Source organism: Talpa europaea, assembly GCF_964194135.1.
Source record: "Talpa europaea genome assembly, chromosome: 7".
Lineage (NCBI taxonomy): Eukaryota > Metazoa > Chordata > Mammalia > Eulipotyphla > Talpidae > Talpa > Talpa europaea.
The window spans coordinates 126,071,976-126,084,120 of NC_140074.1; the positions used below are offsets into that span (position 1 = coordinate 126,071,976).

At 48.9% G+C, this 12,145-nt stretch overlaps 2 protein-coding genes across 2 annotated transcripts in view; one reads left to right on the forward strand and one right to left on the reverse strand.

Moving 5' to 3' along the window:
• Window positions 1-12,145, reverse strand: part of PITPNC1 (phosphatidylinositol transfer protein cytoplasmic 1) — a gene marked incomplete at its 5' end in the record, with an annotated part of 242,850 nt that overhangs the window by 18,497 nt on the left and 212,208 nt on the right. The window lies entirely within an intron of this gene.
• Window positions 700-1,059, forward strand: LOC311174588 (cytochrome c oxidase assembly protein COX20, mitochondrial-like; the record flags this gene model as incomplete). Its single annotated transcript, XM_084239131.1, has 1 exon — window positions 700-1,059. One exon carries the CDS (start codon window positions 700-702, stop codon window positions 1,057-1,059), a length of 360 nt encoding a protein of 119 aa, XP_084095257.1.

The following is a 12,145-nucleotide window of genomic DNA, read 5'->3' on the forward strand; positions in this document are numbered from 1 at the left end:
GCACATGGCCACCAAAGATTATCCTAGAATATTCACACCAGCTTTAAATATAGTTTGCACAAAATCTGAACATTTCAAGTATTTACCAGCAGGCAAACAGATAAACAGTGGTATATCCACATGATAGAATAATACACAACAATGAAAAAGAACAAACTGTTGATGCCTGCACAAAAATGATGACCCTCACAGGTATGACAATGAGCAAAAGTAGGCAGACCCAATGGTGTACACATTGTATGATTCCAACTGAAGCTCAAGAACAAGCAAAACTTATTCTTAATGTTAAACACTAAAATAGCAGCAATCACCACTTGGAAGAGGGGCTTAATTGTGACAGGACATGAGGGAAACTTCTGGAATGATTACATGTCATTTTGGATGTAATGTGTAAAAATTCATTGAGTTTCACACAAAAGAAAATGAAATAAGAGAGGCAAAGCTTTTTTTAAAGTCAACCATTTAGTATTTACTTAACGATTGCCATGTGGAAATCAGCTACTGATGATTTCAGAAGAAGATTATTTTTCAGAGACATGCAAAAGGAATGCATAAATATATAAAGTAGGAGAAATATACATATACACTTACAAATATATTTATTTTCTTTAGTTATAATCAGTACAATTGCCATACAACATTATGTAAAGTTAAGGTATACAGCATGCACAATTTAAAAAATGTTCGAAAGGGTGCCCCATGGCCACCGAGCAGGAGCCAGGCGAGCCCGGGAAGGGAAAGCCCTTTAAACTTCTAGGAATTTTAGATGTTGAAAACATCCCCTGTGCCTGGGATTCGATATTATGCGGTTCATTAGGATCTATTGTGGCTGGCCTGGGACATTTTTTGTTAACTAGTAGAATTAGAAGATCATGTGATGTTGGAGTAGGAGGATTTTTCTTAGTGACTTTAGGATGCTGGTTCCATTGTAGGTATAACTATGCAAAACAAAGAATCCAGGAAAGCATTGCCAGAGAAGGAATTAAAAATAAGATTTTATATGAAAGTACCCACCTTGATCCTGAAAGAAAACAAACCAATGGCAACAGCAGCAGCTGAGCAATCTTGGGCATAGAACACCCAAATACAACGGAAGTCAGTGTGAAAAAAGCTGAGAGTAATTATAAAAAAACCTACCTTTTATGTACCATAAAGCCTTCAATTAAGTAAAAAAAAAATGTTCAAAAGATGTTCTCATTATTATAAAGAAGACCTTGCTTTGGAGGTCCTTGTCTGGTCCTTTGTCAGGGACCCTTCTACTGGAATTCCTGACTCCCTTCATGAGGATGTGGGGTCCTGAGGGGAAAGACCGTGTCACAAACACAAATGAGGGGCCTCCCTGGTGGTGCAAGGGGTTAAGATGCAACCTATGAAGCTGTCCGCAGCCTCTGCAGCACGAGTTTGATCCCCGGCCAAGGCGGTGACCCACATGGCGCAGCAGACCTCTCCTAACTCACCCACTGCTCCCCTCAGCAGTGGATTTCAGTAGATCTGCCTGTTTTATTCCCCACTCTGTCTCTGGTGAATCCTGTCTTCTGGTGAATCCCCCACCTCAGGCCTGTACCCCAGTTCTTGTATGCATAAATAAATAAATCTTAAAAAACACACACAGAGATGAGGAATGAAGGCTGCAGAAGGTGAATGAAGGTCTCTTCTCGTGGGAGGGAGCTGGGGGATGTGAGGAAAGGCAGGTATTCTGAGACCAGGAACCAGATTAGCCCGGTCTGCCCCAGCCCTCAGACCAGACTGTGTCTCAGGGGTGGGCCTGGCAGGTAAAAGCAGCCTGCTTAAGCTGCAGACAGGTTTGTTCACTGTGGTCAGGCTGAGGCTCTGGCAGGCCCATCTGGCACTGCCTCCTGGCAGGAGCTTGCAGGCTGCATCCCCTCACCTTTCCTTATGGACCTGCCTCCTGTGAGGACCTTTTGTTGTGTGGCTCCCACAGCTGACGCTCTGCCAGAAATATGCCACGCCCCGGGCCAGTGCCCATGTGAGGGCTATGCCAGGTCGGCAGCAACGTCCAGGTAGAGCCCTCAGCCTCGCGGCCCCTGTCCGCAGTCCCTCTCTGTCAGGGTGACCTCCCAGAAGAAGGCCCTTCCTCAAAAACCACCCACGACACATGACTTTAGGATAAAAATAAAATGTGCAGGCAGGAAATAAAGGCTTCTTATGTTCTTGCCTACCTTTCTGGCATCTTTTCTGCACCACTATCCCAAAGCCACACCTCCAGTCTTGTGAAGCTCCTGGCAGCCCCATGCTCCCAAGCTTCTCTTCCTCAGGTTCCTTCTTCTGGTCAACTCACCCACATTGGCTGGCACTTCCTTTTTTTTTTTTTTTTTTTTTTTAAAGGAGTTGGGTGAGAGGATTCACCAGAGACAGAGTGGGGAGCAGAACAGGCAGATCTACTGAAATACACTGCTGAGGGGAGCAGTAGGCGAGACCCATATGGGTCAGTTCCCTAGTCGGGGTTCGAACTCAGGCTGCAGTGGCTGGCGATAGCTTGATAGCGCTGAGACTTTAACCCCTGCACCACCAGTGAGGCCCGGCTCTTCTTTTTTTTAAGACTTAACACGAGCACCCCCTCTTCCAAGGACCCTTTCCTGTGCAGTTCAGAACGAAGGCTCCTACTTTCTGCTTCCAAAGCCTCCTCTGCCATCTGCCATCTGTCATCACTGGTCTGCTCACCTATCTCCGTAAGACCAGGATCTGCGGGTGCTTCCCACCATGGTGCTGGCACATAATAGCTACTAAACAGACCCTTTCTGAATCAACACTTGAACCCTGTTTGGACCCATTATACACTCATGGCTGGGGCCTCAGAATCTCAACCCAAACTGGGCAAATCCTTTAATGAAAGAGTATGACTAGGCGAGCCCAGTGATCTGGAGGATGGGTAGCATTTTTGGACCTTCAGTACCAGCGTTGGCAGGCTATATGTTTATCTCCTGAAGCATGCCAGGAGCTACCAGAAATTGTATGCCTAGACCTGAAGAGGTTATAATTTAATAACATGATACCCAAAAAAGGCAAATGCTTAGGAACTGGCCCCCCAAAAAGCACCTGATTGACATTAGCGTGTTGCACGTCCCAAGACAGTCAACGAAGCCTTTGAGTAATGTGTCTAATCCCGCAGTCCAGGGCAGAGACAGCTATGCCTTCCCAAGCACCCTGGGACACAGCTAGAAGAATTGATGTTTACAGCCATGGAACTAATTCCTACCTGCCCCATGTTCCTATACCATACACGGCTACTAAGAATGAGACCCCCAAAACATCAAATGATGGCCCACTAAGGCAGATAATCTCCAAAGATGATCACAAGCAGTCTGTCCCTCAAGGTGTCACAAGCTTTTCCCTTCCCCTTGAAACTAAACTGGTTTTTGACTTGCTTTGACTAACAGAATGTGGCCGAAGAGACACTGTGTCAGTTTAGGCCTTCCAGGAATCTGGAAGCTGAATACAACGTGTAACGTCCGTCTGACCATCCTGAGGCTGCCATGTTGTGAGTATAATCACTAGCACATGGATAACTATCTTTTATTTTTTTAATTTTTAAAGATTTATTTATTTATGCATACAAGAGCTGGGGTGCAGGCCAGATGTGCAGAGGGTGAGAGGATCCACCAGAGACAGAGTGGGGAGCAGAACAGGCAGACTGACTGAAATACACTGCTGAGGGGAGCAGTGGGTGAGTCAGGAGAGATCAGCTCCCAGGCAGGCTGGGGATCACTTATTGCTGCAGTGGCTGGTGAAGGCTTGATAGCACTGTCTTTAACCCCTGAGCCACAGGGGAGGGCCTGGACAACTATCTTGACAAAAGACATTACCTCTGTGCTCGGCCAACCCGGATACACAGAGTAAATCCTCGTAAACCCGAGTGGAGCTTGTCCTACTTGTGTTAGGAACTGGATAAACAAAGATTGTTATAGAGCCAGCAGGCAGAGGAAGGCAGGAGGCCGGAACTCCTGGCAACCGAGATGTGGAGACAAAGGATCTGGTAAAGAGCAAGGAGGGAAGGCCCCAGAGTGGAGCGAAAGAGAAGACACAAGTGTGTCCCGAGCTGCTTTGTTCCTCTCAGATTCTCTTCGGTGGGCCTGAAAGAGGCCTGAAGAGGGAGGCTCTGGGCCAGCCGCAACCCTTGCTCCTCTCCCAGGACACAAATCTCTGATTCGTGGACTGGCCTTAGCTTGTTTCTTCAGTCAACCACTGCTGAGTTTGAAATGACACCTATTCTAGAATCCTTAAACACATTCCAGAAGTCTCAAGGATGAAACAAGACTCTACAGTATGCAAGTGGTGCGCTGGTGGGTTGGATTTATTTTTTTAAAGATTTGTTTTATTTATTTATGCATAAGCCAGAGGTGCAGGGGGTGAGAGGATTCACCAGAGACAGAGCGGGGAACAGAACAGGCAGACTGACTGAAATACACTGCTGAGGGGAGCAGCGGGCGAGACAGGAGAGGTCTGCTGCGCCATGTGGGTCAGCTCCCTGGCTGGGGATTGAACTCATGCAGTGGCTGGTGATCGCTTCATAGTGCTGAGACTTAACCCCTTGCACCACCAGGGCGGCCCAGGGATTTCTAAAGCAGTTAAGAATTGCCCAGGGCCTCATAGCAAACTTCAGTTCTGAAAAGTACTGCTTGCACAGCAAAAACCTTGGAGATGCTTAAATGCATGTGTGGTTCCAGATTGCACCCCAAAATTATAAAATTTGATTATGCTGTTGCCAAATAAAGTCTGGGGGAAAGGCTAGATGGGGATAAGATGTGTGCTGTATTTTAAAGATTCAGGATAGAAGCTGAAGCTGGAAGTGAGACTTTGGTTTCACGTCCTTGATGTTATAAATAAGGAACAGGCCCTAGAGAATGGGAAGATTTTTGCCCCCAAACCACAGGTGCTCAGTAATGGGCCGAGACTAGAATCCCAGCCCTCCCTAATTCCAGCCCGATGTTCTTTCCACTACATTTACTTCTAATATTAAACAGCGAGAGGGTGTTTTTTGTTATAGCCAGATGCCAAAGAAGCAATTAACAATTGGGCTTTTTATGGCAACCGTGTGTTGATTTTTTTTTTTTTTCCCCGCAAGTCTGGTGTCATATGTACAGCTGCTGATTTCATCTAGTAAATCTCATCCATGGCCTATAATTAGGGATTCACTTTCAAAGAGCTGGAGGGAGGTATGGGAGGATTCACCAGAGGACTCCTTTAATCAAAACTCAAGATCAGAAATGAACATCCAGCTGAATGCCTTTGAATGAAGATGAGGAAAAAAAAAAAAAAACACAACAAAAAAACTAATCAAACCATTGGGTGTTATCTAGAACATTCTGGTCACTGCAAACTTTTCTGCCTTTTTCCCTTGTACCTCTTCTCTCCTCCCAGTTCATCTCCTGACACCCATTTCTCTGGAAACTGTTTTCTTTGACTTATTTTGTCACTTGAATCTGGGACATCTAAGCTGCCTGTTCCCACGCTGGTGGCCCTTTCTTACAACCTTTGACTTCTTACTTTTTAAATTGCTGGTTTGTGTTTTGACAGCTTCTGTTGAATTTTGGTCCTGTTGCAAACTCTATTATATAAGTTCTTTGTAAAAGGTCTGGATTGCTTTGTGTTTTAAATGTTTACTGATTTTAAAATGAGGTTTATAAGCCTCCTTCTTTATCTCCCACACTTCTGGTTCAGGGTTTGGCCTATTTTATTTTATTTTTATTTTTATTTTATACAAGAACTGGGGTACAAGTCAGAAGTGCGGGAGGGTGAGAGAATACACCCAAGCCAGAGCGGGGAGCAGAAGGGGCAGAAGGACCGAAGACACTGCTGAGGGGAGCAGCGGGCGGCAGGAGAGGTCTGCGCGCCATGTGGGGTTCTCCCTGGCCGGCCGGGAATCGAATTGGTGCTGCAGAGGCTGTGGACAGCTTTGCAGCGCGGTGCTCAACCGCTGTACCACCGGGGAGGCCCTATTTTATTTTAAAAAAAGATTTATTTATGCATATAAGAGCTGGGGCGCAAACCAGAGATGCAGGGTGCGGGGGTGGGGGTGGGGGTGGTGGTGAGAGGATTCACCAGAGACAGAGTGGGGAACAGAACAGGCGGATCTACTGAAATACACTACTGAGGGGAGCAGCGGGAGAGACAGGAGAGGTCTGCTGCGAATTTGGCCTATTTTAAAAGGACACAGAGTTTGACTTTAGTGTGAACGATGATGAAAGCACCGTGAGACGCCTGCTGGATCCCCCCAAGTGCAACTGGAAGACAGAGTGCAGGTTCTTAAGAGGGTTGAATGGTGACTCCCCCATCTTTGGAGATGCAATTAAGCTAAGGATCTCAAAATGAGATCATTTTAGATTAAGAGGGTGGGCCCTAAATCTAATGACATGTATCCTTATAAGTGACAGAAAAGGACAAAAGACAGGCAGCCACAGGGCGGCCGAGGCGGAGGGTGGACACATGCAGCCACCAGCCATAGCACAGCAGACCTCTCCTGTCTCCGGGCTGCTCCCCTCAGCGGTGTGTTTCAGTAGATCCACCTGTTCTGCTCCCCACTCTGTCTCTGGTGAATCCTCTCTGGGGCTACCAGGGGGTGGAGGAGGCCAGGGTAGATTCTCCCCCAGAGCTTCACCTTGATATTGGAGTTTGGCCTCTAGAGCTGGGGGAGAAGTCTCTGACATGAGAAGGCTAACCCCCCAACGACATTGTTCTAACTGTTCTGGGGTGGTGTCTGGGCGTCCAGCATTTCAAAAGCCAAGGCTAGCCCACTGCTAGAAGGTACCAGCATTATCCCTGTGCTCCAGATGAAGAACGTGAAGTTCAGAGATGGTCAGTGACTCACCCACAGCCCTCCAGGGTCAAGCTCAGGTGGACTGACTCCTGACCTGGGCTCCCAACCCTGGCACCATATGGACAGGACGTTCTCACCTGAAATTCTGGTATGATCTGTCAGAACAGCCCTTCTGTGTCATCTGCAGGCTGGAGTTAATGCTAACTCTCTTAAGCTTAAATTGGGTAACGGTGTAGGGGCAGGAAGGGCACGGAGCAGGTTTTCTATGATTCTAGCAGATGGGTGAAGGAGGAGAGAGTCCTGGAGCCCTCAGTGGCTTTGCAGGCTTTTATTGGGATTTACAAGGCACACAGCAGGCAGGGGTGCTGGGGGGCCGGGAGGCGGGCAGGCCTCCCAGCCCCCAGCAAGTCATCACTCTCTCTGGGCTCTCTGGTGTTCTCTGGTGGTCTCTGCTTCTCTGCTCTTCTCGTGGTTCTGCTCCTTGCTGGTGTCCCCGTGATGCCGCCCTTATAAGCCCAGTCAGCCCAGGTGAATCCCCTCTACCTATGCCCACACCCTACTCCAAGTGCCCGCCATCAGGCATGCATTCAGGACCGCAAGGATCCATCATCCATCCTGATGGCGGGAGGGCAGATAATAAGCCTGATACATTTTACCTTACCCTACACGCGGGCAAAGTCCCTAGCCACACACCCCACAGAAAGTGTGTGATCCTGGGCCTCCCTGGTGGCGCAGAGGGTTAAGTCTCAGCACTATCAGCTATCGCCAGCCACTGCGGCCTGAGTTCTATCCCTGGCCAGGGAGCTGACCCACATGGCGCAGCAGACCTCTCCTGTCCCACCCGCTGCTCCCCTTAGCAGTGTATTTCAGTCGATCCACCTGTTCTGCTCCCTACTCTGTCTCTGGTGAATCCTCTCCCCCCCAACACCTCTGGCCTACACCCCAGCTCTTGTATGCATAAATAAATAAAATTAATCTTAAAAAATAAAGTGGTGATCCCAAGTGATAAGCACGAGACACAGACACATCCTTAGAGACCCTGTAATACAATCACCTCACATGACATTAAGTTCCTCAAAAACAAGGCAGCTGGAATACCCCAAGCGCTGGAGGGTTACTACTAATTCCTTCCTTATTATGCTGTAGTTGAGAGGATACAAAAGCAGTGCTGGGCCTCCCCGGTGGCGCAGCGGTTGAGCGCTGGGTTGCGAAGCTGCCCGCGGCATCTGCGGCGCCGGTTCGATCCCCGGCTGCTCCCCGGCCACCAGAGGAGAATCCCACATGGCGCGCAGACCTCTCCTGCCGCCCGCTGCTCCCCTCAGCAGTGTACTTCGGTCCTTCTGCCTGCTCTGCTCCCCGCTCTGGCTCTGGTGAATTCTCTCACCCTCCCACGCTTCTGACTGTACCCAGTGCATGTACAAACAAACAAACAAATAAATAAATAAATAAACATGCCTCTATTAAAAAAAAAAAAAAAAGATATTTAAAAAAAAAAAAAAAAAAAGCAGTGCTTATACACTTATGGATACAAAGCATGACTGCCTCCTTCACGCAGGAGTGCCTGTGCCAGTGAGGGGCAGGTAGGTGTCTCCATCACGGACGGTGCCCCCGCAGGGTCTGTAAGTATGGAAATCCCGAGAGAAGGGCGTCTGCCTGTTGGACACTATGGCTAGACTGGGCCAAGGACAAGTGAGCACCTTCAGGCTGTCTCAGAGGCAGCCACATCCTATTCCAAGTTGGAAGAACAGAGAGCACAGCAGGCTGCCCTACTGTGTGCTGATCCCGGAAGGCAGCCATCTCCCAGGGGTTCTGGAGCCCCATATTGGTCAGCACAGCAGCAGTTCCCAGTCAAGGTGGGAGCTTCCGTTGGAGGGAGAGCCCCAGGGCGGCACTGGATGTCACACAGGCTGACCTTGGGGCCGGGGGTGGGGTTGGGGGGGGTAACTTAAAAGCTTTGCTCTTGAAGGCTCAAGTAGCCCACAGACAAGAGATGTTCTATTCTTCCAGTAATCTTCCAAGCCAGAGTGGGGTTCTCGCCCCTAACGGGGAATCCATGAGTTTGCTAGGTGTAGGGTAAATGAAGATTGCTCAGGCTTTTGCGCTGTTGACCTTTGGCGCCTGGGACCGTGGGCTCGGGGTTCACATGCCTGATGTGGACACCTGGAGTGTGGCATGGGCCTGCGTGAGTGGGCACGCCTGAGCTGAGAGACTGAGCACATAAGGGTTGAGGTGAAGGACCTCAGAGAGCCCGAGAATCCAGAGAGTAAAGATTCTCCGGGGGCTGGGAGGCCTGTCAGCCTCCTGGTCCCCCTGCACCCAGGCCTGCCCTGCCCTGGGCTGCCTCACTACAAATGCTGTAGAAAGATCATTAAAAGCCTGAAAAAGCCACTGAGGGCTCCAGGACTCTCCCTTACCCATCTGCTCGGATCCATAGAGAACGTGCCCTGTGTCTTCCTGGCACTATAGTAGAGTTGCCGTAACAAAAAACCACCAAATGGGTGGCTGGCGCGACAGAAAGTATTGCCTCACAATTCTGGGGGCTAGAGTCTGAGGTCAAGGTGTCAGGCGGGGCTGGCCCCTTCTGAGGGGGTGAGGAAGGGTGTGCTCCATGGGGCGTTGCTAGTACCCATGGTTTGGTTTGCTGGCAATCTTTGGCTTGTAGATGCTACTGTCCAGTCACAGGCTATTGCCCCGTGTGACCTCACCGCATCCTCTCTCTCTCTGTGTCTGCCTTTTTATAAGGACATCGGTCCTACTGGATTAGGGCCCACTCAATCTCGTTTTAACTTGATTACCTCATAAACACTCTGTTTCCAAAGAAGGCCACACTCTCAGGTACTGGGGATTAGGATTTCGACATTATCTTTTGGAAGCTCAAAATTCAACCCATAGCACCAGGTAGGAGAGGCTTTCCTAAGTCAAATTATCCTAGATTCCCCTGTAACTCTTCTAGTGTTTGCCTGCTCCCCAGGCCATGAATGCTGAATTGCACACTAGTTGTAGCTGGATTTACTGAGTGATCTGCATGTTCCCTAAAAGCAATGCTTTTGCCTCACTGGCCCTGGAGGGCCCAGCAGCTGGCTGGCCGGCATGTGCAGGTTCTGGCTGGGGGCTTCTAAATTCACCCAGGGAGAGAACTGGCTCCAGATCCTGCTGGTACTCCCCAGGCGTAACAGATGGCAAGCTGGACCCTGTGGTTCAAGCCCCTCTGAATGGAGAAAGTGAGCTGGGGCCAAAGCTGTCTCTCCAGACCAGTTTACTGGCCACCCTTCCCTTGTGGGCACATCTTTAGGAGGGCCCTGTGCATAGGGTCAGTGTAAGGTACATGGGGTACCAGGTTCTCTTTCAACTCCCTCCACCAGCCTCTACAGCCGCCACCTGAGGCTTTGCTTTCCTCCCACGTGATATCGTGTGATTGCAAAAAGTGCTTGGGAGCGCAAGCACACACCTATGATTATGGGCACCCAGGCAGAGAAGCCAGAGAGCAAGGAGTGTGTGTGTATAGAAGTACATCACCTGGGCCGTGAAGCGAGAGCCCAAGAAAGACAGAAGATAGAGAGAGAGTGTAGCTCATGCGGGCTGAGAGGGCTGGGCTGTTGCCTGCCTCCAGCCTCCCAGCCTCCCTGCCTGCCTTCCTGTCCCCCTGCCCTGCTGCCCGCTGGTCTGCTGTGTACCCAGTCCCCTGCTTCAGAATTAAAGGCTTGTCAAATCTATCAAAGGCTCCAAGATTCTTTCCCGTCTGCCCGAATCAACAATGAACCTGCATGGTCTGGGACGGCTGCCTGTAGTCAGTCACACCTCCAGGCCTCATGCAGCTTGCACTTGGACAGAGCAGAACAAAGGTGATGGCCAGGGCTCCTTTATCAGTGAGGCCCATGTTCAAGCTGCCCCTGTGTTTGTCAGAAACAGTCTCACACCTCAGAGGTGCAAGGCGCCTAGGAGACCTGGGCCTGGCTGGAGTGTGGCTCTCATCTCAGAGGCAATATTATTAGCTGTCGTTCACTGAGATAGAAAGTTTGCATGATTAATTATGCTTTCAATTGGAACCACAAAGGACTCTAACCAACAGGGGCTTGCCCCGTTAATTGAAATTAGAAGTTTTTGATAAATGTTAAATGAAAAAAGGGCTAAGCAGTAACTGGCTAGGAATGGCTACATTATGTAACTACAACACTCAGCCCTGATTGAGGGCTATTTTCCTGCCTTCTGGAACTTTTCTTGTAGACTCCAAGGTGTTACAGATACTATTCTCATTCCTTTTCAACCTGGTAAAAATTAACCCCAAATTTGTACTAAGGTTTCTGGAACTTAAAACCTAAAGGGAAACACCTAAAAATGAAAAAGGGAGCTACACAGAGAAGGAAAGACCAGCAGTTGCCCAGGCCTGGGATGGGATTGGGGGGTGAGAGGAAGCTACAGCCTCCAGGGTTTCTTTTGGATGTAATGACCATGTTTTAAATTTGTGGTGATAGCTGCCCTATCTGAATATACTAAAATTTACTAAATGCCACACTCCAGATGAGTGAGTTATATGGCATGTGAACTACATCGCAATAAGGCTGTTAAAGAAAATCAGAACTACGGAGCTTTCAGAACTACTTGAGACTTGACCCAAAACTTGACTTAAAAGGTCAACTGCTTGTACCCCAGTTCTTGTATGCATTAAAAAAAAAAAGGTCAACTGCTATGCCTCAGCTTAAACCTTCAACCCCCTCATGCAAATTGTAGCCAGAAGCAGCCGATTCTTGCTTTGTTAGCAGTTAATACCTAAAGTGCTATTTTTAAAGCCTTTGCTCTTGGCACTGAGTGTACCGCAAACACGGAGTGATTTTGCTCTGCCTCTGCAAAGGGACTCTCTTAAAGGAGCTTGACTCATAGGTGTGTCTAACATGTAGAAAGGCAGAGAAAGAGCTGGTGGTGTCTGACCTAAGTTCGGGGCTAGAAAAACTCAAAACTCTCTACTTGAAGAGGGAGCGTGAGAATGGAAAATCTGAGTACAAACCACAAAAACTACTTTAATCATCAGCGGTCTCTGGCCTTGGGGGTAGCCACTGTCAATGCCTTTTAGGAGCTAGGGAGAAGATGAAGGTAAAAGAGTGCCTCAAGGGAGGTGGCTGGAAGAAAGGGAAGCAGTGGAAAATGACACTAGCCAGCGTGTATTAAGTGCTTGCTGTACACCAGTGCCTGCATCGAGCTTTAGACACACTTACTTAATCATTGTGGGACAAGAAGTACATCTGGGGAAACTTAAGGGGGACTCAAGACGGGGCAGGAAACTGAAAAGATCCAGTGGTTGGGGCCTCCCCGGTGGCGCAGCGGTTGAGTGCTGGGTTGCGAAGCTGCCCGCGGCCTCTGCTGCGCCGGTTCGAT